At 43.8% G+C, this 26,603-nt stretch overlaps 1 protein-coding gene across 9 annotated transcripts in view; it reads right to left on the reverse strand.

The window, feature by feature from the left end:
• The window catches only part of Cabin1 (calcineurin binding protein 1), a 146,777-nt gene extending 120,921 nt beyond the window's left edge, over positions 1-25,856 (reverse strand). For 3 of the 9 annotated variants that reach the window (XM_004843563.3, XM_004843565.3, XM_004843564.3), the window contains exons 1-12: positions 25,416-25,855; positions 21,430-21,509; positions 20,430-20,522; positions 17,332-17,445; positions 14,662-14,796; positions 13,381-13,561; positions 10,077-10,206; positions 8,513-8,662; positions 5,155-5,441; positions 3,775-3,943; positions 1,616-1,752; positions 807-1,024 (exon numbers count right to left, since the gene is read on the reverse strand). In XM_004843563.3, the coding sequence (XP_004843620.2) occupies positions 807-1,024; positions 1,616-1,752; positions 3,775-3,943; positions 5,155-5,441; positions 8,513-8,662; positions 10,077-10,206; positions 13,381-13,561; positions 14,662-14,796; positions 17,332-17,445; positions 20,430-20,522; positions 21,430-21,432 (1,617 nt within the window). In that variant the 5' untranslated portion in view covers positions 21,433-21,509; positions 25,416-25,855. Of the gene's footprint in view, positions 1-806; positions 1,025-1,615; positions 1,753-3,774; positions 3,944-5,154; positions 5,442-8,512; positions 8,663-10,076; positions 10,207-13,380; positions 13,562-14,661; positions 14,797-17,331; positions 17,446-20,429; positions 20,523-21,429; positions 21,510-23,911; positions 23,942-25,260; positions 25,384-25,415 lie in introns of all 9 variants that reach the window. The other 6 variants (XM_013071698.3, XM_004843562.3, XM_013071697.3 and 3 more) reach the window with 5 other exon arrangements.
• Positions 25,857-26,603: the final 747 nt, after the last annotated feature.

Genomic DNA, 26,603 nt, shown 5'->3' on the forward strand with positions numbered 1-26,603 from the left:
TTGCCTCCTGCTACTTCATTTTGTCCCCAGTGGGGGCAAGGCTGAGTGGAAAGAACTACCAGGAGGCAGTCCCTAAAGGGCTCTGGGAGCCCTGATCCACATATCCCTATAAGTCTATCAACTCCAACCTGACCCACAGCCATAAAGACCACCTCAGTAGGCCATGATAGCTCCCTATGCTCCTACTTCAACACCTGGTATTCCACCTCCAATAGGAGAAAGCGCCTGAGCATCCCGTGTTTCCTTGAGCTCTGGGAGACACCTCACAAAAAAGCCTGGGGTGCAGAGTATTGGAAGCCCCTCTTTTCCTCCCCTAAACACCCTAATTAACCTCTGTACTCCTGCATTCCCACCTGTTAAAAAGAATGAGTAATAGTGTGGCACCTCAAACACAGATAAATGCCCCCCTTCCCCCAAGCCTGTCCCAGCAAACTCTCACCCATCTCAATGAATGACACTAGAAGCCCACACCATGACTCATATCCCTCACATCTACATCTAGTTCATCCCCAATCCATCACCACCGCCAGCATCAAACACCACTATCACTCACCTCGCATCAGCCTTCTATGGGCCCCCCACATCCACTAACACCCTCCATTATATCCTCCTCCATTCAGCCACTGAGGGTTTTTCTGGGCACAAACCAAGTCCTGTAACTTCCTTTTCGCCCCTCAGTGGTTTACATTCCAGACCCACAAGTAGATGCAGCAAGGGGGCTAAGCACATCAGCCCCACAGCCATGAAAGATCCATGTCACTATCCTCTGGTCCCACACTAATGCTGGCTCATGGTAGGCTCCCAACCTTGATGTGTTTGTTGCTGCAGTCCCTCAGCAATGGGTTGGGCAGGCTAGTGCTGTGTCTCCTCCAGCTATGGTAGACGCTGAGCACGACCTCTGCCAGGCCTGGCGGCCACCTCAGCAGGAACTTGTTGCCCATGCCCTTCAAGTAGCGCATCATCAGCTCCAGGATGCCCCCGTTGGTCAGGTTTTCCAGCAAGAATTTGTGCACGTCCTGCTTCTCTGCCCAGGGAGGGAGAACAATTTGACCTAGGTGAAGGCAACCTCCCATTCCTGGTCACCTGTTCTTTTTGGAAGAGGAGACTCTGTGTCTTCCCTCCACCACTCAATCCAGGCAAGCACTGCAGTGCTAACGTTGGTCATGCTGCCAGGATTCAGTACCTGGCTCTAACCCTTACTGCCAGTGAACAAGCCTCTTGAGATTATCATGTCTACAGTGGGTATCAAAAGGGCTGACTCTATGTGCTGCCACGTGCACTGAATGAGATCATGCCCACAAAATACAAAGCACAGTGTCTGATGCACAAGGCACACCAGGCCCTTGTGGTCATATACATTCAACTTGCAAAGCCGAGCCTCTGAATTCAGCCTTAAACACACAGCCTTCAGGTCACACAGCAAGTATAAGCCCGTCCATCTCATCAGACCTCCCAGCTGAATACAGGGCTCAGGCCCAAGGCAAATGCAGGCAGCTTCTTGACCAAAATTTTAAAAATACACTAGAACCTTTGTTCCAAAGCAAAACCCAGGCAGGTCATATGATAATAGGATGAATTATTCCAAACAGTGATTGATCACATTGCTGATTCCTACCAGATTCCATGAATGTGGCCGAGTCAAATGATAGTCGATGAGGCCCCATGCTCAAAAAGCCTTCCAATTTGGCTTCAGATTGTACTTCATAGTTATTAAAGGGATCATCTTCCTCCTCAGGGTCCAGCTTTCTTAACCTGCATGGAATATACCGAAGTCAAAAAAGCCATACCACATGTTCTTTTGTGTATGTGTGGAACTGGGGATTAAATCCAGGGGTTCGCACATGTTAGGCAAGCCCTCTACCACTGAGCTAATCCCTAGCCCTCTTTATTTTTTGAGACAGTCTCGATAAGTTGCCCAGAGTGGTCTCAAACTTGTCATCCTCCTGCCTTAGCCTCCCACCATGGTGGTGTGCACCACCATGCCTGGCCACACCATCTATATGGATACAAGCCATCTGAATCTTCCCCAGTAGAGAAACAAAATCTAAGTCAGGATGAAGGAGATGAAAACAGGTGGATGAAAGGATCCAGAGCCCAGGCCTCTGAAAGGCTCTGCCTCTCTCCAGGGCTTCATGAGCTAGCATCTGGTCTGTACCATCACTCATTTCCATCTCATTCCCTAAGTGCAGCAGATCCTGCTTGCAGGAAGTTTATCTTCTAATGGAAAGACAGACAATAAGCAGGTATACAAACACAACCCAATGAAGGACCAGTTGCAACAAAATGCTTGAAACAGGGCCCTGCCTTAAGAGAGTAGAATCAGAGGGGTGTTCCTCAGGTTGGCATCAGAGAAGAAGGGCTGGCTGCGCAAAAAAGCCAAACAAGCAAAAGCAAAAAAGCAGAAGCCAGAAGAGTACCACACATGTTCCAGGACCTCAGGGGAGCCCAGCAACCATATAGAAAGTGGGTGGAGGGTGACAGTGTGAAGGATTCATCAGGACTCTCTGAGGTTAGTCTCTATGGTTCCTCACAAAATATCAGTCCTGGTCCAGCCACTGGACAGGGGAGACCTCTCCTAGCAGTACCATTGTTTCAAGCTCCTCCCAAGTTTGACCATCCTTGTAGATTTTCCTCCACTCAGCAACACAAACACTCAGGCACTTGTAAATTCCTTCACTTTCTTGCACATACTCTCCCGGAAGATTCCATTAGGCAAGTTATCACACTGTTCTTGCCTGAGCATTTGAAGAAGCAACTTCATAGGAAACCAAATAAAATAAAGGAGAAACCATTCTAGACAAAGGGAATTAGGAGACAATACCTTAGGATAGGACAGCATGGCTAAGGGAAAGATGGGGTCACTCAACCAAAGTACAGCCCTATGGCTCTCCCAAGAGGGAACCCTCTCCTAGTACCAAGCCTGAGTGGAATTTATCAGAAGGCATGCTATCCTCACCTTGGTCCTGTATCAACTGCATACTAAGAATAACCTTTGTTCTAAGCATTTAACCTTTACTACAAAAGGGTAAATAATTAGGAATCCTGCTGTAAAACAAATTTATAATTCTCCTAAAGCTTCTGGCTCCTGCTCCAAACTATGACATAGTCAACACTGAAATAAACTGTCATAGGACAAGATGAGAGCTGAAGACTACTGGCTGCCATGAAGTGAGGAGTTTCTGGCACACACTTCCACCATGATGTGCTGCCTTGTCACAGGCCCAAAGGTAACGGGGCCAAGAAACCATAGACTGAAACATCTGAAAACTTAATCCAAAATAATCTCTCTTTTTTCTCTCTCTTGAGATAGTCTCACTAAATTACCTAGGTGGGCCTCAAATTTGTGATCCTCCTGCCTCAGCCTCCCAAGTAGCTGGGATTACAGGTATGTACCCAAGCCTGGCAAATTCTTTCTCTTTTTAAGCTGATCTTCTCAAGTATTTTGTCACTACAATGGAAAGCTAACAAAAGTTTGTTGCCTCTAGCTCCATGAGTCATGCATCTTCTGAGGATCCAAGAGGTACCTGGTCCCCAAAAGATGAACAAGTAACAGCTCCAGCCTTCAGAAAGTTCAGAAGCAGGGAGAGGTAAGAAAAACACAAGATTCCAATCCACTGAGATCTGTACTTCAGATACTTGCACAGGTGTTAGGTGAAAACAAAGGAGCTGCCTAGAGGAGAGGATGGTAATGGAATGAGAAAAGCTACTGGAGAAATAGGCTGTCAATCTGTAGACTGGCTTATTTTGGCAAATCAGAAAAAGTGTGCACAATACCTGGATGGCAAGAACTTCACCAGAAGCTCCTGGAAGTCCACTTTCTCTTCTTTTTTACACTTGGTGTTTCGAACACGAGCAGACCTCCGTTTTGCTGTCTCTCCATATTCTTCTGAAATCTTCTTCCGCTTTACCCCTTTCTTGGACTTATCTCCCCCAGAAACATCACCTTAAAAAAAGAGTATGAATTAAAATCTTACAAGGGGGCAGGGATGAAAAAATGCACCACACAGACATGTCAGTCCTCTTTTATAACTACCAGCACGGAATCTTTTTTAACATTCAAGAAATCTTTCTTCAGTAACACAGTCCTAAGTAAAATTAAGTTTAAACCTCTTTTTTTTTTTGGTACTGGGGAGTGAACTCGGGTCCTTCCACTTGTGAGGCAGGCAACAGAATCACTGATCTAAATTCCCAGCCCAAGTTTAAACCTCTTAATTCTCATGCCCTTCTTCAGTCGACAAACCCTTGTGGCAGGTCTCCAAACACCCTATTTCCCATACTTGTTGACTCCAACAGCCTCTGGAAATCAATGTGCCTGGAAGGGTGGAGCCAGTGTCTTTGACCCTATCCACACAATACAAAAAGAGCAAGGTAACTATTACCTAGAAAGCAGAGAAATGTTATGCATGATTTAAAAAGTTAGAAATAACCATGTATGTGTTGATTCAAAAATTTGTTTGTCTGATACTTTTTCTTTTTGGTATCGGGGATCAAACTCAGGCTTGGCACCACTGAGCTAAATCCCTGGCCCATCTGATACTCTTTCTGGCAGTTTTAGATATCAGGTTTTTTTACAACTCTAATGATAATAAAAAGCAGTACAGGGGATTTAGCTCAGTGGTTCTGGCGCCTGCCTTACAAGCGCAAGGTCCCGAGTTCGATCCCTGGTACCAAAAAAAGAAAAGAAAAAGAAACTTTGGGGCCAGGGATTTAGCTTAGTGCTTTCGTCACCTGCTGCGCAAGCACAAGGACCCGAGTTCAATCCCCGGTACCAAAAAGAAAAGCAATACAACAGTACAAAACTGTACTACCACACCTGGTGGTGACTTTACTTACATTTTTTGAAGTCAAAGAACTCAGAATGCACACAGGCAGCAAGAGGGACCTGCCAGCACCCATATCACAAGAGGGAGACTTTTATGCCATGACTGAGCAGCCAGCCTGGGAGTGGGGGGATCAATAAGCAAGGAGCTACATTCTTGGGTACCTCAGTGCTGAAGCACTGGTTCTGCAGGCAAGCTGACAGGCTCCTCTACAGAGCTAGCTGCTCCCACTTTCACTTAGGCCATAAGGATGAGCGCAACTCATCTCCCTGGAAAAGCACTTCTTGTCCTACTGAGCTCATCAACTGGGGTCAACTCCAAAAGGGCTGCTCACCCATAGCAGCACCCGTGTCCAGCAGGCCAGGACTATGTAGTGGGAAGCTGGTTGTAGCCACAGGGGCATAGGGAAGCACAGGCTCAGCCACAGTTATGGCAGGGTTGGCATTGACGGGGCTTGGCTGGATCACACTGACAGGCATCACCACCATGGAGGACGCTGGCAGCTGGTTTGGGTCCTGGTACTCAGACAGGTCAATCCTCTTGCCAAGGCTGGGCCGTGGGGGCTCGCAGGTGGTGAGGTGGTTGTACATGGCTAGCAAGCTCTCTCCAAGGCACTTCCACCTGCAAAGAGCCACCACACCTGGTCAGCACTCTGTCATAGGGTCCAACTGGCCTGTGGAGAGGCAGCAGAATGGTTCCCAGCTGCAACCTCCATGGGGGTGGGGAAGGTAGACAGCATTTTGTCATTGTTGTAACCTACAAAACTTGACCTCTGAAGATGGAGCAGCTTGAGCCAGAGCAGGAGCAGGGGCCTGAAATCCTCCTGCTCTCACCCCAGCAGAAGTCTCTAATGTTGTATTTCATTAACATGATGACCCTACAAGAAAGACATGCTGCTCTCCTCATTTTTAGAAAATAGCATGTAACGTTCCCAGGGTCACCCAACTAATAACAATGGGAGTGCCAGAGCTGGCCGCAGGTGTATCTGATTTAGGAGAGAAGCTCCAGACCACTGTGTGACAATACCTCTGTGTGTGTGCATGAGGGGAGGTAATACAATGCTGATATCAAGGCACACTAAATTTTTTTTAATTTTTAGAGGTCAAGTAGTACCCTCAAAATCATATAACTAATAAAAGGGCATCTGATCCCCAAAAAATTAAGTAAATAAAGTTTTTTCAATTTTTATTTTTTCTTGGTATGTTTGTAATATACAATGACCATATTCCTCGTGGGGAATTGGTACTTGTACATAATATATCTCAGTTATTTTTGGTTTTGTTTTTTTGGTACCGGGGATAGAACTCAGGTCCTTGGGGTTGCAAGGCAGGCAGCGGAACCACTGAGCTACATCCTCGGCCCCATCTCAGTTATTTTTGCATCCCCTCCCTGTGCCCTCCTTCCATCTCTTGGCCCCTTTCCCACTTGCAAAAGAACTCTCTATTTTCTATTACTGTATCTACCTTTTGTTTTGCTCTCTACTCATAAAAGAGAAACCACGTGGTAATTAATCTTATGTGTCTGATTTATTTCACTTAACATTATGGTCTAGAGATGCATCCATTTTCCTACAACTGACAAGTTTATCCCTCTTTAGGCAGAGTAGTACTCCATTATGTATTAATATCATATTTTTCCTTATCCATTCATCTGTTGGTAAATATACAGGCAGCTTTCAAGATTTAACTATTATGAATTGTGCCGCTATAAACATGGGTATGCATGTATCACTGTAATATGAAGTCTTTAACTCTTTCAAGAAGATACCTAGAAAGGGAATACCTAGGTAAATTTCTAGTTTTAATGTTTTGAAGAATCTCCATACTGATTTCCATAGTGGTTGTTTACATTTCCACCAACAATGGAGAAGAAGGGTTCCTTTCCCCATTCCCACTAGTATTTGTTATTGTTTGATTTCTTGATGATAGGCATTCTTAATTTGCATTTCTCTAATGGCCAGAGATGTTAAACATTTTTTTACATATTCATTGGCCATTTGTACTTCTGAGAAGTGTCTGTTCACGTCAGCTGACCACTTTTTGATAGGGTCCTGTATTTTGGGTGGTCTAATTTTTTTTGAGTTCTTTATATATTCTAGATATTGGTCCTCTGTCCAAGGAATAGCTAGCAAAATATTTTTCCTAAGAGGTTGTCTCTTCACTTTGTTTATTTTGGTTGTTTGAGACAAAGTCTTGCTATGTAGTTCAGGCTGGCCTCAAACTCACAGCGATCCTACTGCCTCAGGCTCCCAAGTGCTGAGATTACAGGTATGTACCACCACACCTGGCCTCTTCAATCTGTTGGTTGTTTTCTTCGTGGAAGAAGCTTTTTTAATTTGATATGATTCTATTTGTTGATTTTTAACGTTATTTCTTGTGCAACTGGGGTTCTGTTCAGAAAGTTCTTGCCTGTGTCTATGTCTCCAAGAGTTCTACCTATTTTATCTTCTAGCAGATTGTTTCTGTTTTAACATTTAGATCTTTGACCCATTTTGATTTTAGTTTAGTACATGGTGAGATATATAGGTCTAGATTCAGTCTTCTGCATGTGAACAGCCAGTTTTCCCAGCATCATTAATTAAACAGGGTATCTTCCTCCAGTATATGTTTCTGGCCTCTTTGTCAAAGATCAGATAGCTAAATGTCAAGGGACAATAAATTTATTAATTTTTTTAATGGTAGCAAAGTTTATTTGAAAAAGTAAAAGTGAAGAGTAAGGAGAAACTGGCTCTGCAAGGCAAACTTGGGCCAAGTAAAAGAGGAAAAAACAAGATAAAAGTACACCCTGGAGGACGAAGAGCTGGGCCCTTGTGAGGAAAGCCATGATAACAAGCTCTTCATGGCATCTGTGTCCTTTTATGTCATCCAAATCTCTAGGAAATCCACAATAATTTTTATATACAGGTACTGAGAGGCATAAGATACACTAAATTTAAAGATTTAAGATTCATGCCAGGCATGGTGGTGCACACCTGTATCCCAGCACTTGGGAGTCTGAGGCAGGAGGATTGCTGCAAGTTCCACCCTAGCTTGAGCTATATAGTGAATTTAAGACAGTTTGGACAAGACCTGTCTCAACAAACAAAAAAAGATTCAGTATCAGAAATTTTAAAGTGGAAATTAAATGCCAAAGCTAAATTACTCCAACTCCAGTGGCCCACCACCACATCACAAGGTATCTCATATAGTCTTAAGAGAAAGCACAAGGGCCGGGGATTTAGCTCAGTGGCACCATGCCTGCCAAGCACAAGGAACCTGAGTTAGATTTCCAGTACTGTGGGAAACAAAAGAGAAAGCACAGATTTGACACCCACTGAAGTCCACACCTAGGACCAACAACACTAGGCTTCCCAGTATCCTTCTGGCACATGCTTGGCAAACCTCAGGTTTTTTTTCTCTTTTGTTTAGAGCAGACTGTAAAGATGCCTTATAGGAACGTGGCAGGTGGCTGGGGTCAACAATGGCAAGAGCGAGAATGATGCAGTCTAGGCAAGCCTGAGGAAGAGCTGAAGCTTCTTAGTTGCCCCTCAACAAATAGTACATGTCTCCTGCCTTCTGCCACAGTGTGCCCAGTCCCCTTCCGTGCCACCAGCCCAGAGGGAGGCCTGGGGTTTCTCCCTCCTGGGAAGGGCAGTGTCCCACATCAGGGCCAACCAGTCAACCTAGCATTTCCAGAGTTGTGGGGCAACGTACGTGAAGAAGGGGATAGGCTGCACCAGTTTCAGGTCTGGCTCCTTCTCCTGCACAAGTAGCGCCTGCCTCTTCTTTCGCAGTCCCAGGGCCTCATCTACAATGGCTTGTGTCTCAGCTGCACTCACTGACACATCATGAATCGACATGTCACTGGAAATGTTTAAGACAGAGAAAAAACACAAGGTCGTAAACTAGAGCCAAGGCTGAAATTACAGATAGGGATGTACTTAAGTTAATACCGTTTAATATGTACTGATTCTTCCTGCATATAAAATAACCACTTGGGTCTGGCTTCAAATGGGCAGTAATTAGCATTCTTAATATCCACATACATTGGAAATGACTAACACCCATGGCTCCTTCCAAACGTACAACTGGGCAGAGAAAGGATTTTCAGATGCATTAACAATATCACTAAAAAGCCACAGAAAATAAAATCATGCTCTCATTTATAGAAAGTTTTAAAAGAATTTATCCCATACTGCCCACCCCAACAAAAAGTCACTAGATAAACCAAGCTTACCAAAATCAATAGTGTTCCCCCAAAATAAAAAGGTTAGAGGCTTTGAGGCCTCAGATCCCTCACCCCCACAGTCATACTCTGCCTGAGGTGACACCTGGCCCTCCTGCTCAGGCTGTCCTGATGCCTTCCAGCCAGGATACCCCACATAGCCACTCTTTTAGGGACTAAAATATCTAATGTGTCTGTCATCTCCTCCAAGTTTAGTTCTCTCAGGGCAGATGTAAACACAGACACAAACTCTGGGGGACAGACACTGAGATAAACAACTACTAAGCCCCAACAGGTGAGTTCCAGGAGCCAAGGAACACCAGAGGGCAAGAGGAGTTGGCTTGGCTGGGGGCTGAGGAGGGCAACTAGAGCTCAGAAAGCTACAGAGGCAACACCTAGGAGTGGGAAAGTGCAGGAGCGGCAATGGCAAGACAGGTGAAAGGCTGGGAAGATGGCAGAACAGATTAGTATACAGCGGGAGCCCAGGTGAGGAGACAGGATAGTGCACATGGAGCCAGTCCAGGAATCCACCAATGTCAGGGGACACCTCTAACAAAAGGAGCCTGGGAAGGGAAAGTAGGAGGTAAGAACAGAGAACCATGGGACCAAGTTACAAATGACCTCTTGAGCAATGCAGGTGGGTGTGGGATTTGTTCTGGAGGCAAGGCAGGAACAACCCAAGATTTTGGAACACTGAGCTTTGACAGTACTGGAAACAAAACTTCGCAAAGGGAAAGGAAGCAAGGTGAGCAGCACCTTGTCAAAGTAGGTAGTCACAAGCACCTAGAGAAGAGCTAGCAAACACTAAGAGCTGGTAGGGCAGTAAGAAAAGAGCAACGATTTGTTCTCAGCTTCAGGAGGAATTGCTGATATCAGGCATACTTGAGAGATAAACAAGGCAGGTCAAAGTATGACCTTGATGAGGAACAGGCCAGATGACAAAGACCTGCAGTTCAGAGGCTCCAAATGCGAGGAGGTCAGAACTTGAGAGAAGAGAAGAATCAGGTGCACTTTGACATTCGCCAATCACGTATGAACAGGCAGAATATTTACCATTTGAGAAACATCACGAGTGAGTCCTTCTGGAGACAAGGCTGCTCCTCAAAGATCTTCTCCTTGAGAACCAGCCCTTTGCTGTACCGGCAATCCTTCTCCAATGCTTTGCAGATGAAGTACAGACATGCTGGCAGTAAAACAAACAGTTTAGACCTTCTAAGACTGCACTCAGAAGCTCTTGTCTTGCCAGTTAACATTTAAAAAGTGTTCCCACTATAGAATCAGAAATGCATGATAATAACAATAATAATAGGATATCACTTTAACCAATTCAATCAGGAAAGATTTCTGAGACTGTGATAACCAAAGTAGATAAGGTACTACACAGTGAACAAACCCAAACACTGCCAGCAGATAATAAACTTTATAACCTTTTTACAGGCCCTCAAACCAGCAAACTCACTTACAGGAATTGCAGCAAAAATCTACAGGGCTCACAGCTATCAGCTACTGCCTAACTGGAAAACAACCTTCAAAAAAAATCTGGTTAGTACTCTGTTCTACCATGGAGGCGTGGTTAAGTGAAATTTGGTGAATCCACACACTGGGTTGTCAAGTAGGGGGTCACTGACCAGAGAGAGGAGGCCAAAATATAGCAATGGGCAGAGGGAGGGGACAAAACAAGTGAATTCACATGTACATATTTAACTACCTTCTTTTATTGTTTACTGTATTTTCCAATTTTTCTTCTTTTTTCTCTTTTTAAAAACTGGTCTTACAATTATTGCCTACAATTTAAGACATATACATCATTCATGTTAATGTAATACAGAGTCTTCTCAAGCTGTTGATCTGGAAAACCTGAGCAAATTCTGGCTCCACCAGGAGTGAAAACAGTAACAGGAAAACTAATGCACAAATAAAAATGGGATGGTGCAGGCTCAGGAAACTATAATGTGAGTTATAAAAGCCTTTAACATTTACAGGTAGGGGGCCGGGGATTTAGCTCAGTGGGGCCGCACCTGCCTTGAAAGCGAAAGGTTCTGAGTTTGATCCCCTGTACCAAAATAACAATAGCAAACATTTCTAAGTAGGAGCAGCCCATGGTAAACAGTATCACAGTGGTCTCCAGAAACTGTGCTGCCAGGTCTCACCAGAGAACACATTGGGAAATGGCACAGTGCAAGGAGTACCCACTCCAGTCTGCCTAGGCACTGGGACTACCATCGTCCCCTGCTATACTTCTCAATTTGAACATAGCTAATTGCAAGTCACTCCTACCAAAAATAAGCAGAAAAAGAAGGAACAGGGGATTAGGAGCAAAAGAAGGAGAAATAAAGTGGAGATCTGGGCATAGAAGCCCTGGGAAAGAAGAAAGTGATAAACTCCTGGCACACCATATTTTAGGAGCTGGGAGGCCTGCACACAATGTTCAGCAGGAGCCACACCCCCAAGGCATGAAAAGGCTGTGCAACCTGTGCATAGGAACAGGTCTGCACAGTCCCAGCATGGGTCACAGCAACAGAGCTGCTTAGTAGACAGCAAATGGTGCCTGCAAATAGGCAAATTGGGACATGCTTTCTCCTTGACCACAGTAGGACAATTGTGCTGGGACTCAGGTGGAAATGAAGAACATATTATTAGATTTAAAAATAATAATAATAATCCTCATTATAAAGCTGCAAAGCACTTGGCTGAATTGTATTTGTTCTAGTGTTTTGTGGAAGGTAGATGTGTGGGCAATGAAATTAGGTATTTAGCTAAGGAGATTCCTAAGCAAAGTGTTATGAAATTGGATATTTAGCTAGGGAGATTTCTAAGCAAAATATGTCATGGTTTCTCCTGACTGCTTTTAGTCAGCCCTGTATATACACAAGTTCTGCACTGGCAGATTCAACCAACCACAGACTGAAAATATTTGGGAAAAAAATTGTATCTAGGGCCAGGGATTTAGTTCAGTGGTTCCACCGCCTGCCTCTCAAGCACAACGACCCGAGTTTGATCCCCAGTACCAAAAAAAAAAAAAATTGTGTCTATACTGAATATGTAGTTTTCTTGCCCTTATTCCCTAAAAATTATACTCTAACAACAATTTATTTATTTTTAAATTGTGTTTGGTATTGTAAATAATCTAGAGAAGCCAGGTGTGGTGGCACACACCTGTATTCTAGCACTTAGGAGGCTGAGGCAGGAAAATCACCCTGAGCTACATAGTGAGTTCAAGGCCAGCCTGAACTAATAGTGAGACCTTGTCTCAAGAAAAAAAAAATCTAGAGATGATTTAAAGACAAAACAAAACAAAAAATGTAAAAGTAAAAGAGGAATTAGAATGGATTTAAAGTAGAAGAGAGATTACCAAGGACTTGAGAAGGGTGCCAGGGGAGACTTTGGAAGTTTCTTTATTTCACCTATTTGGAAGGAAGTGTCTAGCCTATGTCTGTCCCATGGAAGCACATAACTTATCTGGTAACAACAGATCCACAGATGGAGAGGAATTTTGCTTCAGGATTAATTACATCTTTAGTCTCACCCATATATGAGTTAGATGTTTAGAGAAGACTTTGACACTAGAGTTGTTGCTAAGATGAGCTTTAGGGGATGCTAGAATAGAATGAGTGTATTTTGCATATGAGAAGGACCTGAATCTTGGGAGAACTAGGGGCAGAATACTATAGACTGGATGTGTCTCTGTAAAGTTTTTATGTTGAAGCTCTAATCCTTAATGTGATGATATCTGAAGGTAGGGCCCTTGGCAAAGTAATTAGACTTAGATAAAATCTACAGCATACTCTCACTATGTGTATCAGAGAGGTGAGGACACAACAAGAATGTGGCCCTCTGGAAATCAAGGAGAGGGCTGAGGCCAGACACCAAATCTGCTAGTACCTTGATCTTAGACTTCCCAGCCTCCAGAACTATGAGAAATAAGTTTCATTACTTAAGGTATTCAGTCTATGGTATTTTGCTATACAGCCCAAACTGACTAAGACACAGAAGATGGGATAATGCAGGGATAAAATGAGATAGGCAAAGGGGAAACCCGTTCTCAGTTACATGCTTACTACTACAAAGTATCTGATAAATCAAGAAAGACAAGTAGAATAAAGCAAAGATGTAGAAACATTTCCATTCTCTCTGATGGACTGGCTCAACGCCTGTCTGTTTCTTCTTCTTTTTTTTTGGAACTGGGGATTCAATTTAGGACCTTACGCTTGTAAGGCAGGCACGGCGCCACTAAGCTAAATCCCCAGCCCTTCAAAGCCTCTTAATGTCAACTTTTGCTCCCAGCTTACACAAGCCACTCTCCCTCCTTTATCCCAAAAAGCACAGGCAAATGAAGAAAATATCAACTCTAACTTACTTGTATAATCACTGAGGGTGTACAGGACAGTGATGAGGTTGTCCAAGCAGGGCCAGTGGTCAGGATTGCACTGCAGCCCTTCCTCAAAGGCATGGCGAGCCAGGGGGAGCCGGATTAGCCTCAGGGCCACATGTCCAATTTTATACCAAAGGTTGACATCCGTGGAGTCCAGCATCACTGCCTGGAAGCAGCACAAGCAGAGGGTGTGCACATACACAAACACACAAACACACACACACACGCACACACACGCACACACAGACACATCAGTTGGAGCTCTTGCTGATCAGACACCCATGGGGACTGGAAGGGCACAACATGGGCCTAGCCACTCTAACTCAGAGAAATGCCAAATTGGCATAACTGCCTTATAACTAACAAGGTCAACTCATCTTTTCTACAAGCAGACATTTCCAATACTCAGAGAAATGACACATAAAAAGTTACATAAACCAATTTATTTGGCTCAGAACACCTTCTTGATATACTGTCAATATAAACATTTGTATATCTAATAAGTAAAAGAAGTGAAAGGAGTAGAATGAAGAGAAAATATGGAATCTTAGTGTAACTTTAGAAAGGGTATATGCTTCTAGGAGACTTTAGTTCACATCCCTGCTCCAACACTGACTAGAGCAATGATCTTGAACCTCTGTTCTCTCGTCATAACATAAGAATGAAGATATTTTCCTTGCAAAGTGGTATAAGTATCCATAGAAAGCAATTATCACAGTGTCTGACACATTAGAGATGCCCACAGAGACAGTGATGGTAATACAGAAATTATGGCAGCACTATTATGACTGATCCAAGAAGTTAGGCTCTGTCTGCACACTCGTATGCATACTAACTCACTTAATTTTCACAACTATCCTTTCTTGGGCTAGGGATTTAGCTCAGTGGTTCCGCCACCTGCCGGGCACAGACCCAAGTTCAATCCCCAGGACCCAAGTTCAATCCCCAGTACCAAAAAAAAAACCCAACAACTATCCTTTCTTATTATTCCCACTACAGTGATGTAGACCTGGAGGTGCCCACGGTCACAAGGCACGGGGTGGGAGAAAAAGAATTCACACGCAGGCGTCTGCACTCCTGCCCCTGCCCCATCCCTGATCTCCAGGCCTGTTTCCTCACTGTCACCCACCGGCGAGGGCCTCAGGCCCTACAACTTGGTGACCACTGATATAAACTTTTCTGTTTAGCTGCCAAGACCACAACCCTATTCCCCCAACCAAGAATTTTCAAAATTATGAGGGAGCTGAGCAACGACCAAAACCCTACCTCCAGGTAGAACTCCATGGCTGTGTCCAGATCCTCTCGCTGAGCTGCCAGCTGGGCCAGGTTCTTATATGTGGAATATTTCAGTATCAGTCCAGGGTGTTTCAATCCCTCTTTCTCATCACCAGATGAAACTGCCTGTGAGCAAATCAAATAGGAGCAGAAGTGATACCTAGGCCCTAAAACCTCAGGAAGCGGTCAGCAGAATACCTGCTTTCCAGGCTAGCCTTTGCCATGAGCCCTTCAGCCACTCCAGTGGCAGCCTCCAAGGGAAAATTGAAGCATGCATATGTCCTTAGAAGACCCCTCCAGCAATAATCTCACAGAAAAGAAAGGCTAGACCACCACAGGTATTTTGCAGGAGTATGAGCATCAATAGTGACCACAAGAATCCTCCCAACCAACCATTACCAGCACACTTTCAGGCTCAGGCATGGATAGTGACATTTATAGCATCGGCAAGGCAGCCCAGCCAGAAGCTCCCTGCTGCAGGACTGAAGACAGAGGACAAAGTGTGAGGAGTCTTTCTGGAGGCAGCTAGTAGGTCTGGAGCTTCATTCCAGAGACCCCTGAGATTAGGAGTCAAGGGGCTGAGTTCCCAACTCTATAATTCCTCACAAAACCATACAAAAATTACTTTAACATCTCAGTGACCTCTGAAATAGGACAATAATTCCTAACATGAAATCAAAAGTAAACATAAGATGAAACAGCATAAGGATTATAAACATTATTACAGAAAGCTATAGTTTCTAGGGCCGGGGATTTAGCTCAGTGGTGCTGTGCCTGTCTTACAAGCACAAGGTCCTGAGTTTGATCCCCAGTACCAAAAAAAAAAAAAGAAAGTTACAGCTTCCATGACCCACTCCACCATGGGCTGACAGGGAAGACCCACTCCTGAAACATTCCCAGCACCCGGCTCAATATATATGGAATAAGTTCTTTTTTCCCCCTCTGGGCCCTCACTCACTTCCTACCAAAGAGTGTATGGCAGATAACAATTCCCATGCCTCTAATTCTAACACATTATAACCACCAACCAAGAATCTTGACAAGCTATATAATTGGGAAGAGAAAAAAATACTTTGAGTGAAAGGATAGGCACTTTCTGCAGACAATCAGAATTCAGATTCTGCCTTATGGGAGACAGAAAACATCCAGGGATGGGGCTTGAGACATAAACCTGTAGGGCTGTAGGGTACTGTGCTCAAGTGAAATATTGTGTAGACCAAAAGAATGCCCACGTAGCCTGTTTGCTTCCTTAATGCACATTGTCTGTGTTTGGGCAGCTAAACACAAGTTTTTCCTCCTAATGAAATATATACCTTCCTAAGTCAGTTTCAGGTTGAGACCAACTTCCAAACCTATGACATGGCCAACTTAAGGCCTAATATCCTCACTACTAGCCTGGTCTCCACACTGGGACCACCTCCTGCCCTGCCTGTCCTTCTGCTGTTGCCAGTGTCCCCAACCTTTTTCTCTCTGTTCAAAGGTTTTCACCATTTGGGCACAATGGTATGCCTATAGTTCCAACTACTCAAGGACTGAGACAGGAGGATCACTTGAGCTCAGGAATTCAAGACCACCCTGGGTGGGAAACACAAGTTCCTGCTGAATGGAAGGAAAGGGGAGAAGAAAGAGAAGGAAGGAGGGGAGAGGAGGAGAGGGAAAGGGGAGGAAAGAAAAAAAGGAAGGAAGGAAGAAAGGAAGGAAGGAAAGGAAGGAGGGAGGGAAGGAGGGAGGGAAGGAGGGAAGGAAGGAGGGAGGGAGGTGGAGGAGGGTGGGGAGAGGGAAGGGAGAGAGAGAAAGTAAAGGAAAAGAAAAGAATAAAGAAAAGACAAGACCATCACATTCTTACACAGACTCACTGAATTCATGGTCTGTTACTCAAACAGCATTTGCCAAAATGTACTGCCAACAGGACCTTTAGGTATTAGAAAACAATAGGCTCCAGTCCTGGCTCTAGTAAGCATGGATTCACTTATAAGCACAGATTTGAGCCATCAAGCCCTCACTAAGCCTCAGTTCTCAAATCTGTAAAATAGGAACTCCCCTACCTACTAGGCAGAGTGGCTGTGAAGATTAAGTAACAGGCACTTACTTAGAACTTACTTGCCTTGTATCTAGATGCCCTCCCCCAAAGCCTTATACAGCCATGGGTGGGGCTATTCTAAGGTGGCTGGATCTAGGGTTGGTGATGCTGGGATCAAGGATGTGATGCTAGGATTAAGGCTACCCTAAAGGTGGGTAGCCTAGATAAAATATAAGAGACAGAGAGTTACTTGTCATTGCTTGTTGCTTGCCACCTTCTGCCTGCCTGTTCTTCAATGCCCCTTTGCCGTGCCACCCTGCCTTGCAGCCAGCCAACTGTGAACTGAAACCTCTCTACAAACTGTGGGCTATAATAAACCTTTCCTCCTATAACTTTGGGTGTTGGGTTTTTTGTCTCAGCAAAGAAAAAAGTAACTAAGACACTTACTACGAATCCAGAACTGCTCTTCGCGCTTCACTGAATTCACTCAATCCTCACAAGACCCCAAAAGGCAGATACAGGTAGGGAAAATGACAGGCACAGAGGTCTCCAAGGTCACCCAGCCAAGAAATGAGAGTCTGAGGTAAGAGAGCCCTCCTGCTTCCCACCACGGCACACTGCCTGGTCCGCCGCTGCCTCACCTCCCGCAGCAGGCGCGCCTCCAGAAGCTCATGATAGGCTTTGGCAGACTCCTCAAACCGATCATGTTTCTGCAGATCCAGGGCCTTGTGGTATAAGGCAAAAGCCTCTGCTTCCTGCAAACCAAGACAGGAGACATTTTCACACAACACTAAGGTTTGTCTTTTTCAAACCAAAAATGTACATGTGGGGAGCTATAGTCATGACCGTGTTAATTAGCAAAAGCCGCACCCTCTACAGTTGAGACAACTCTAACTCTCCAATCTGCCAGAAGCTAATCACTGGGAGAAGAGCCCCTCTCCAAACACTCTAAGAAGACACAAGTGATATAGGCATGAATAGTGCAAGCTACAGCGAAAACCACACGGAGAGCCACATAGACTCAGACCATGCCAAAGTATGAGCCCAGTGACCCATTTTGGGTGAAACCAGAAAAGTAGCCACACAGGCTACAGAAACCCAGAGAAGCTGAGTGTGTGCCACTGTATTAAATACATATTTGGTCTTTGTCCATGGTTCCTGAGGTGGAGCTTCGAAAACCCTTAGAGTTTCCTAAGTGATGGGGTATGTTAAGGTTTAAATATGAAGTGTCTCCCAAAGACTCATGTATGGAGGGCTTGATCCCCAATGCAACAACATTCCAAGGTGGGCCCTAGAAACATGACTGGACCGAGGGTACTAGCCTCATCAATGGATTAGCCACTGATGAGTTCACAGCTGAGTGGGCTATTCGGAGGTGGGGTCAGTTGGAGGAAGTAAGTTACTGGGCTATGCCTTTGAAGGGTACATCCTGCCCCAGCCCCTTCCTCTCTCTCTGGCTCTTCTGTTCTCTGTTTCCTGACTGCTATGATATGAGCAGCTTTCCTCTCTCATGTCCTTCTGCCATGATGTTTCTAACCTGGAGTCAGCCAATCGTGGATGAAACCTCTGAAATCATAAGCCAAAACAAACCTTTTCTCCTTTAAGTGTATATGTCGGGTATTTTGTCACAGAAACAAAAAGCTAACAATATCTTTTGTTATTCATAACAAGCAAGCCCCTTTCAAGCAGACCTGAGTTTATGTTAATGAGATTATAGGTGGGGTCCCCTAGATTGCTTCAGGATTGGGCTGGTAGCCAGAAGAATCAACCATGATTAAGGGGTTGGAACTTCCAGTTCTTTCATCCCACCTTCAACCTTCAGAGAGGGGAAAAAGGCTGGAGATTGAGTTGATCACATGATTTAATCTATCATGCCTGTGTAACAGAACTAAAGGATGGGGTCTGGAGAGCTTCCGAGTCGAGAAACAATGCATCAAGGTGCCAGGAGGGCAGTGCACAAGAGAGACCATGGAAACTCTATGCACCAGCCCCTCTACCCCACCCTATGCATCCCTTCCATTTGGCTGGTCCTGGGTTGTGTCCTTTCCAAGAAACTGTTCAATGTAATTCAAGTGCTTTCCTGAGTTCTGTAAGCTATAAGAGCAAATTATTAAACCTAAAGCAGGTAAGAGGTAAGAATCTCTGACTTTATTGCCAGGCCAGCAGAAATATGGGCATCCTGGCACTCAGTCTCTGCAACTGGTATCTGAAGTAAAGACAGTCTAGTGGGACAGAGCCATTGTCCTACTTGTGGAGTCTCACACCAATTCAGGATGGTTAGTGCCAGGATTGACTAAACTGTAAAGCACTCAGTTGGTGTCTTAAGAGTTGAACTTTGGTTGGTGGTGGGCAAAACCACCTCATATATTTGATGTCAGAAGTGCTATGAGTAGAAATAATTTGATATGAACATCATTTCCACTGCTTTCTTTTATTTTTTGTTTTCCTCAGTGCTAGACAATGAACCTAGGGCCTCACACATGCTAAGAATACACTCAATCACTGAGCTACACACCCCACTCTGCACTGTTTTCTACTCTCAGTCTTAACCTTATCATTGCCTGGGGAAGGTGGCAACCGCCTCCAACATTCCCACTCTATCACACTAACACTGTTGTTTGTTTGTTTATTTTTGGTTGTATGAGACAAGGTCTCATTTTTTTCAGACTGACCTTGAACTCACTATGTACCCAAGCTGGGCTCAAACTCCCTCACACAATCCTCCTACTTCAGCATACCAAGTGCTGGGACTACAGGCGTGTGTCACCATGCATTTTTCCCCTAGTACTGGAGATCAGGCCTTATGCATGCTCAATACATACTCTACTACTGAACTACATCCTCAGCTCTTTTTTTAAATTTTTAGACAAGGTCTCATTACATTGCCTAGGTTGGCCTTGAACTTGTGATCCTCCTACCTCAGCCTTCTGAGTAGCTGGGATTACAAGCATACACCACTGTACTTGGCTGACTAGCTTTTTTCTGAGAAGGTTCAGGAACTGTCCTAGTTTCTCCCATAAAAGGGAGCTCTCTTGAAAGGGTCTCAGTACACTGTACAGTGAGAGCAATACACTAGGGAACCTTGAAGGACCATGTACCATAAATAGTCATATCTAGGTATGCCAACACTGACACCTACACAAATAGGCTGAATAGAAAGCTGGCCTCAGCTAGAAAAGTGGGCCTTTCACATACACTCACAGAACATATAAAATTTCTCTTCAGTATGACTGTACCCAAAGTGAAATAGATTTAACAAGAGATGGAAAGCTAGCTATCTTTCAAAATGGAGTTTCACTGGGAGTAGCTCAGGGGTAGAGTACTTGTGTAGCATTATGTTCAATTATCAGCACTGAAAAAAAAAAAACTTTCTCCCTAAAATTCCATTAAAGAGGATGTCTAAAAACATTTAAAATGAGGTTCCATCTACAGAAACAAAAAGCAAGGCCTACTTGTAGAGGAAAATATTATATTATATACCTGAGGGCCTGGGATTTAGCTCAGTGGTTCTGGTGCCTGCTTTGAAAGCACAAGGTCCTGAGTTCAATCCCCAGTACCAAAACAAAACAAAAATACAGGCGTATATTACATACCTGAAGGGCCAGGGATTTAGCTCAGTGGTTCTGCCACCTGCCTCGCAAGCGCAAGGTCCCCGGTACCAAAAACAAAAGGGGGGCGGGGTGCTCACTTCAGCAGTACATATAGTAAAAAAAAAAAAAAGGGATTACATATTACATACCTGAGCCTCCTTTGTCTGGGTTTTATGACTTTTAAAGCTTCCTTCATGATCATCTTCAACTGTAGAGCTGGCATTTAGAGCTGCAATTCGAATCTAGAAATGGGGTTTAAGGTAGACAAGTGTTGTTTTCAGGTGAATACAATTCAGCTCCAACATACAGTCTATTCTACCTTGAGAAGCTATGGAAAATAACCATAGAGGACCACATAGGAAAGAGAGGGGCTAGAATGTGTGTAGGGGGACCATGCCAATCTGCAGAAAACATGTCTTGGTCTCATCACCAGTTCAGACTGGAAGGTTCACTTGAGATTTGGACAGCCCGAAGAAGAAACACAGAACTGTGGACTAAATAAACTGTGGAATAAACATCTTTCTTCAGCTGCCCAGCTGTAGTCCATCTGTTTAGCAGCTCTTGCAGCCCCAGCCACTGTACACTCACAGCAGTCCTTGGCTTCTTAGTCTCCCCGTCTCGCAGTCATCCTCAGCTGCTTAATCCACATTTATATCAAAACACACAAAAGTAGCCATGTGCAGGAATGACCTTGGCATATAAGTTACTTACCAGGCCAGCATCGACCTTGGCTGTATCAGTTATTTACACTGAGACCAACGAGGTGCACCTGCCCCGAAATCTTGCTGACTTGACTTAATGCCCACCAGAAATCACCCCCTCAGCCTGAACCAAAGTACTGCCATCTTGCACTTTCCCATTGCCCTACACTTGGGTACCATCCACTGCAAAAAGAGCAGAGGCTGAGGACATCCCAGCAACAGCTCAACACACTGGAAGGTCAAAGTATTAAAAAGAATAATAATGCCAATAAAACATGCTACTGTGCCTTGCCAGCAACTGTGAGGAGACCCTATAAGCAACTTCAACAGCCAGTCAAAATCCACACCCTCAACTGTACTAAGAGCCCTCCTGGGAGCCTTTACTCCCTGGAGTAAAGTACCAAAACAATATTTAGCACCAGCCACATAGGCAGGCATCAGCACTTACCATATTGAGAGAGAGATTCAGCACCTCCACAGAGCATCACCTTCCATTACTGACAGAGGCTGTGCCAGTCCATAAATCTTCTAGAAAAGAAACAGGACTCAGAGAGGTGGTCTTATGGATGTGTATCAAATTTACACATTGATAACAGAGTACATATTCTCCAGTATTCACAGTACATGCACACACACACACCAAAAACGATTACACATTAGATCACAATAAAAAACCTTCCCGCAAGTGCAAGGTCCTGAGTTCAATCCCCCGTACCAAAAAAAAAAAAACCTTCCCTAAAATAAAAATATTTGAAACACTTCTGATCACATTATAACTAGAATTTACTAACACTGGCCAAAAATGACAGAGGTCCATCTGTCTAAAAATTTAAAGTATCTTATTAGACAACTTCTGAGTAAAAGAAAATGCAACTAAAACTAGAGAAATTTAAAGAAATATAACAATGAAATCATCTAAGCAGGAAAAAAAAATCATACAATTATCTTCATAGAAGAGAAAGTCTTTGAGGAAATTCAATACCTATCCAAAAAAATAAGAATTGAAAAATACTTCTTTACAACTAAAGGCAAAGGGGCCAGGGATTTAGCTCAGTGGTTTCGCCACCTGCTGCGCAAGCGCAAGGACCGGAGTTCGATCCCCAGTACCAAAAAAAAAACCCAACTAAAGGCAAAATCATATATAATGGAGAAGCCCTATAGGCCACTCAGATTAATGTAAGGAACACAGTAAGGATGACCACTATCTCTGCTGCTACCCACCACTGCATTAGACTCAGCCTACACAATGAGAATAAGGAAACCTGAGGTCAGTGGCACCTCAGTTCACGAACTCAATTCTTTCCACAATTCTGGTCACAAGTTGAACTGGATAAACACTGACCCAAATTCCCTCATAAGGTCAACATTGAACGTAACAGTTGAATTTGACTGGGTTCTCATCCAATTCAGTTTGTAACCAGAATCACGGAACTGAGATACCATTGTATAAGAATGGGTAAGAAGTAAAAGTACCACTAATTGCTGGTAATCTGTAGAATACCCAGAAAGCTCCAAAATTAATGGAAAAACTGATGCAATAATAACTCAGTGAAGTAGCACAACATAAGATTGGCATAAAAATAAATATAAATATTAAATATATATAAATAAATATAAGAAAATATATAAAATATAACAAAAAACCTTAAGATTAGCATAAAAAATCAAGAACATTTCACATACACAAAGTAGAAATGGAAGTTAGCAGAGGAAAGCCCCATTTGCAATAGTATTAAGGTGACTGAATCCTTAGGAATAAAGATAAGAAATATGCAACCTATGCACAGAAAATTTTAAAACACTACTGAAAGATACTACAGTGAACTTGAACAAATGGAATGACATCCCCTGTTCTTAGGAAGAATTCAACAATATAAAGTTATCAATGCTCCCCAGTTAACTTAAATCTCAAAATAAAAATACCAACAAGATAATAGACAAACTGATACTAAAGTGCATGTGGAAAAACAGAAAAGGTGAGGGGCTAGGGATTTAGCTCAGTGGTACCACCCCTGCCTCACAAGCGCAAGATCCTGAGTTAAATCCCCAGTACCAAAGGAAAAAAAAAAAAAAAAAAAAAAACAAAACAGAAAATGTGAAAACTACATAGGAAAATAATGAAAATGAAAAACTGTAAGAGGATGAGGGGATAAGCACTACAGATATTAAAGCATACTACAGAAAGACTTAATAGTGAAAATGTTCTGACAGTGATTCACATGTACTTAAAGAGAGCAAGTCCAGAATTAGATGCAAGTACCTATGTGCTTTGGTCTGAATTCAGCTTGAATATATCCCCCAAAAGTTCATGTGCTAGAAGAGTAGGACTCAAAGTAAACATCACATATAATAAGGTATATCAACATTTTGGATTTCTTCACAGGGTACACTGAGGACACTAAGATATTATTTGTGATATTCTGATCAAAAATGTATATCTTGGGCCGGGGATTTAGCTCAGTGGTTCCACCACCTGCCTCGCAAGCCCAAGGTTTCAAGTTCGATCCCTGGTACCAAAAACAAAAAACAAAAAACAAAAAATGTGTATCTTCCCTCTAATCATGAGAAAACACTGGACAAACCTAAACTGTGGAATGTTAGACCAAATAACTGATCAATTCAATCCCCTGCACCTCTCCCCACAAAAAATAAATAAAATAACTGATCAGTATTCTTGAAAAGTATCATGGCCAGGGAAGACTGAGGAACTGTTATAAACTACTGGAGACCAAAAAGAAATAACCAAATGCAATATAGGATATTGGTCAGATTCTGGAATGAAAACAGAAACTCCTCAGAAAAATGGTAAAAGTCAAATCAAGTTAGTAGTATAATGTTAGTTTCTTGTTCCAGATAACTGTACTGTGATTATGTAAACTATAAACATCAAGGGAAGGGCCAGGGATTTAGCTCGTGGTTCCGCTGCCTACCTCGCAAGCAGAAGGTCCTGAGTTCGATCCCTGGTACCAAAAAAAAAAAAAAAAAAAATCAAGGGAAGCAGGATAAGGGACAAAAGGAAACTATATTAGTGTTGCAACTTTTCTCTAAACCTAAAATTTATTTAAAATTTGTAAAAACTTAAAAAGAACTAAGCATCTAAGACTACACATTTATCATCCTGCATGTAAGCAATTCAACAATGATGACCATGTACTTATTCACCATGAGCCGCAAAAAGAGCTTTAAAAGAGCTATAAAATAAAAATGAGAAAGTGAGTACAGTACCAACTAAGTAAACTTTATCAGAAATGCTTGGAACCAGAAGTGTTTTGAATTTCAGATTTCCTTTCGATTTTGGAAAGTTACCTATTTTGGGATGGGGCCCAAAATTCATTCATGTTTCATATACACCCTAATAGATGGCCTTATACTTTATACAGATTATGTTGAAAAATTGTTAAAGTTCCACGATGTGTCCTCCCTCCCTTGGAGTCAAATCTACACTCAAAGAGTTTCTATGGGAGCATTTTGGATTTTCAGGTTACTGGTGCCCAACCCGTATTCATTTCTCAGATTCCCAATCCAGCAGTTGCATTTTTCTCAGAATAGCACATTCACCACTTTAAGCTTACAAGTTTCCAAACTCTGAGTATGGTGTCCGCATCCTAGGAACACATGATAAAAAACAGTCTGGGCATATGGGGACCCTTGTCCACAGAGTGAATGAAAAGTGGTGGTGTTTCTTGACCCACTCTGGGCCAGGAGTCCAGAAGCTAAAGCCCTAAGCTTGGTTCTGGCAAAACTTGGCTGTGTGACTGGCTTGGCATAGATGCCCCTATTTAGGTCTGTTTCCGCTACTATGTGACACTCTGAGCTAGACGATTCCACGATTAACCAGCCCCGTTGCTTCTGTACATTTTTAATGAGAAAAAAAATTTTGTGACACGTGACACATTACTTCATGAAAAGATCATGAAGTTTATACAAAATTCAAATTTCAGTATCCATAAAGAAAATTAGCTGACCATAGTCACTATTTTATGTACATATTGTCTTTGGCTGTATCCACACTACAATAACAGAGTTAAACAGCCAGAGTACGGCCCCTAAAGTCAAAAATTCTAATTAAAACATTGTTGTTTATTATATTCAGAACATGCTATAATAATATATTTACCAAAAGCTTGCCGAACCCTGAAGGAGACCATTCTAAAGATATTCTAACTACAGTAATGAATCACACAGAAAGAACCTTAGCTGTATAGAATCCGAAATTATGATCTATGATAATCCAAGTCCTGAAGAGTTAAGTGGCCCCCAAAGCCACCTCTGCAGTCACCTGAGTGTGTCGGGTGAGGTCTGTCTGCAGCAGCACGGTCAAGAGTCTCAGCTGGAGTCGAGCTGACCCACCAGACGTCCTTAAGGAAGTCATTTTACCTTCCCTCGGCCTCAGCTTCCACCCCTGTAAATGACATTAATAATGACAGCACTCACCTCTCAGGGCTGCTGTGAAGGTGAGTGAAAGGACGCCAGGAAGAGGTTAGCACCAGGCTTTGCGTTCAGCACTCGCCGAATCGATAGTGGTCCCGCAGGGGTCACGGTGACCCACTCCCAGGACCAGAACCCTCCTAGGCACCTCAGGGAAGCGAAGAGCGCCGCGAGGAAGCCCGCGGGGGCACTCAAGGCCTCGCCTCGTCCTACTAGCTTTCCGCACTGTTTCCCACACTGGCCTTCGGGATGCGGAGAAAGCTTCCAGCGTCCTCGCGAGATTCGGCCTTCGACTGGCAGCCCTCGGGCCCGCGCCTGGGTTCACGGGAGCCGCGCTCCCACCCGCGAGCCGCCCGCAAAGGTGCAGTCCTGCAGTCACCCGGCGTCTCCACGGCAACCGGCCGTGAGCCTCGACCCCCACACCGGCCGCACACGCCTGACAACAAGCTGTGTTCCCATTGGCTCGGTTGCCGGCCCTTCCAGCCAATCAGCGTGGGCCCACGCTCCTCTCACCCGCCCGCTGGCTCGCTCGGCCCTGTAGGGGGCGCCCCGCCCCTTATCTCCGCTGGCGCACGCTGGCGCACGCTGGCGACTGGAAGTGAAGCTCTGTAGTTCCGGACCGTTGCCACAGTACTTGATGGCCCCCTGGTCCTGAGCAGTCAATGAGGGGTTGTGTGTTCTCCGTACGCTACGGCACAAGTGCTCTGAAGGGGGTGGGAATTTGGGCAACGCTTAGATGGAACTAAGGGCGGAAGGGTTTTCTCATTCATTCTGTCACCTGCACCTCACATGCTCCCAAAAGTTGAAGCCCAAGAGGCACCAACTATTGAAACAATAACAAGACCTCGTAAAGGAAGGGCGGGGCGTGGGGGCAAGAATTCGCCTTGAAAAGAGGTCCCAGAGTTAAAGGCTTCTTATAAGCGTTTTAGGGAGAGCTTCCACACTGTGGTTAAATTCATAGGATGTCCCATAGGACGATTTAAACAAGAATGAATATTATGGCCTTCTTTTTTGCCTTAAAGACAATTTTTAAATAAATAAATATATATATATATATATATATATATATATATATATATATATATATATATTCCCCCCTAGTAAATGAATCCAGGGGCTATCTACCCCTGAGGTCTTTTTATTTTATTTATCCTCAGATCTTTTTATTTTTTATTTTTTATTTTTTATTTTGAG

Source organism: Heterocephalus glaber, unplaced genomic scaffold, assembly GCF_053883595.1.
Source record: "Heterocephalus glaber isolate CG9 unplaced genomic scaffold, H.glaber_assembly_v1.0 deba00001687, whole genome shotgun sequence".
In the NCBI taxonomy this organism is placed as follows: domain Eukaryota; kingdom Metazoa; phylum Chordata; class Mammalia; order Rodentia; family Bathyergidae; genus Heterocephalus; species Heterocephalus glaber.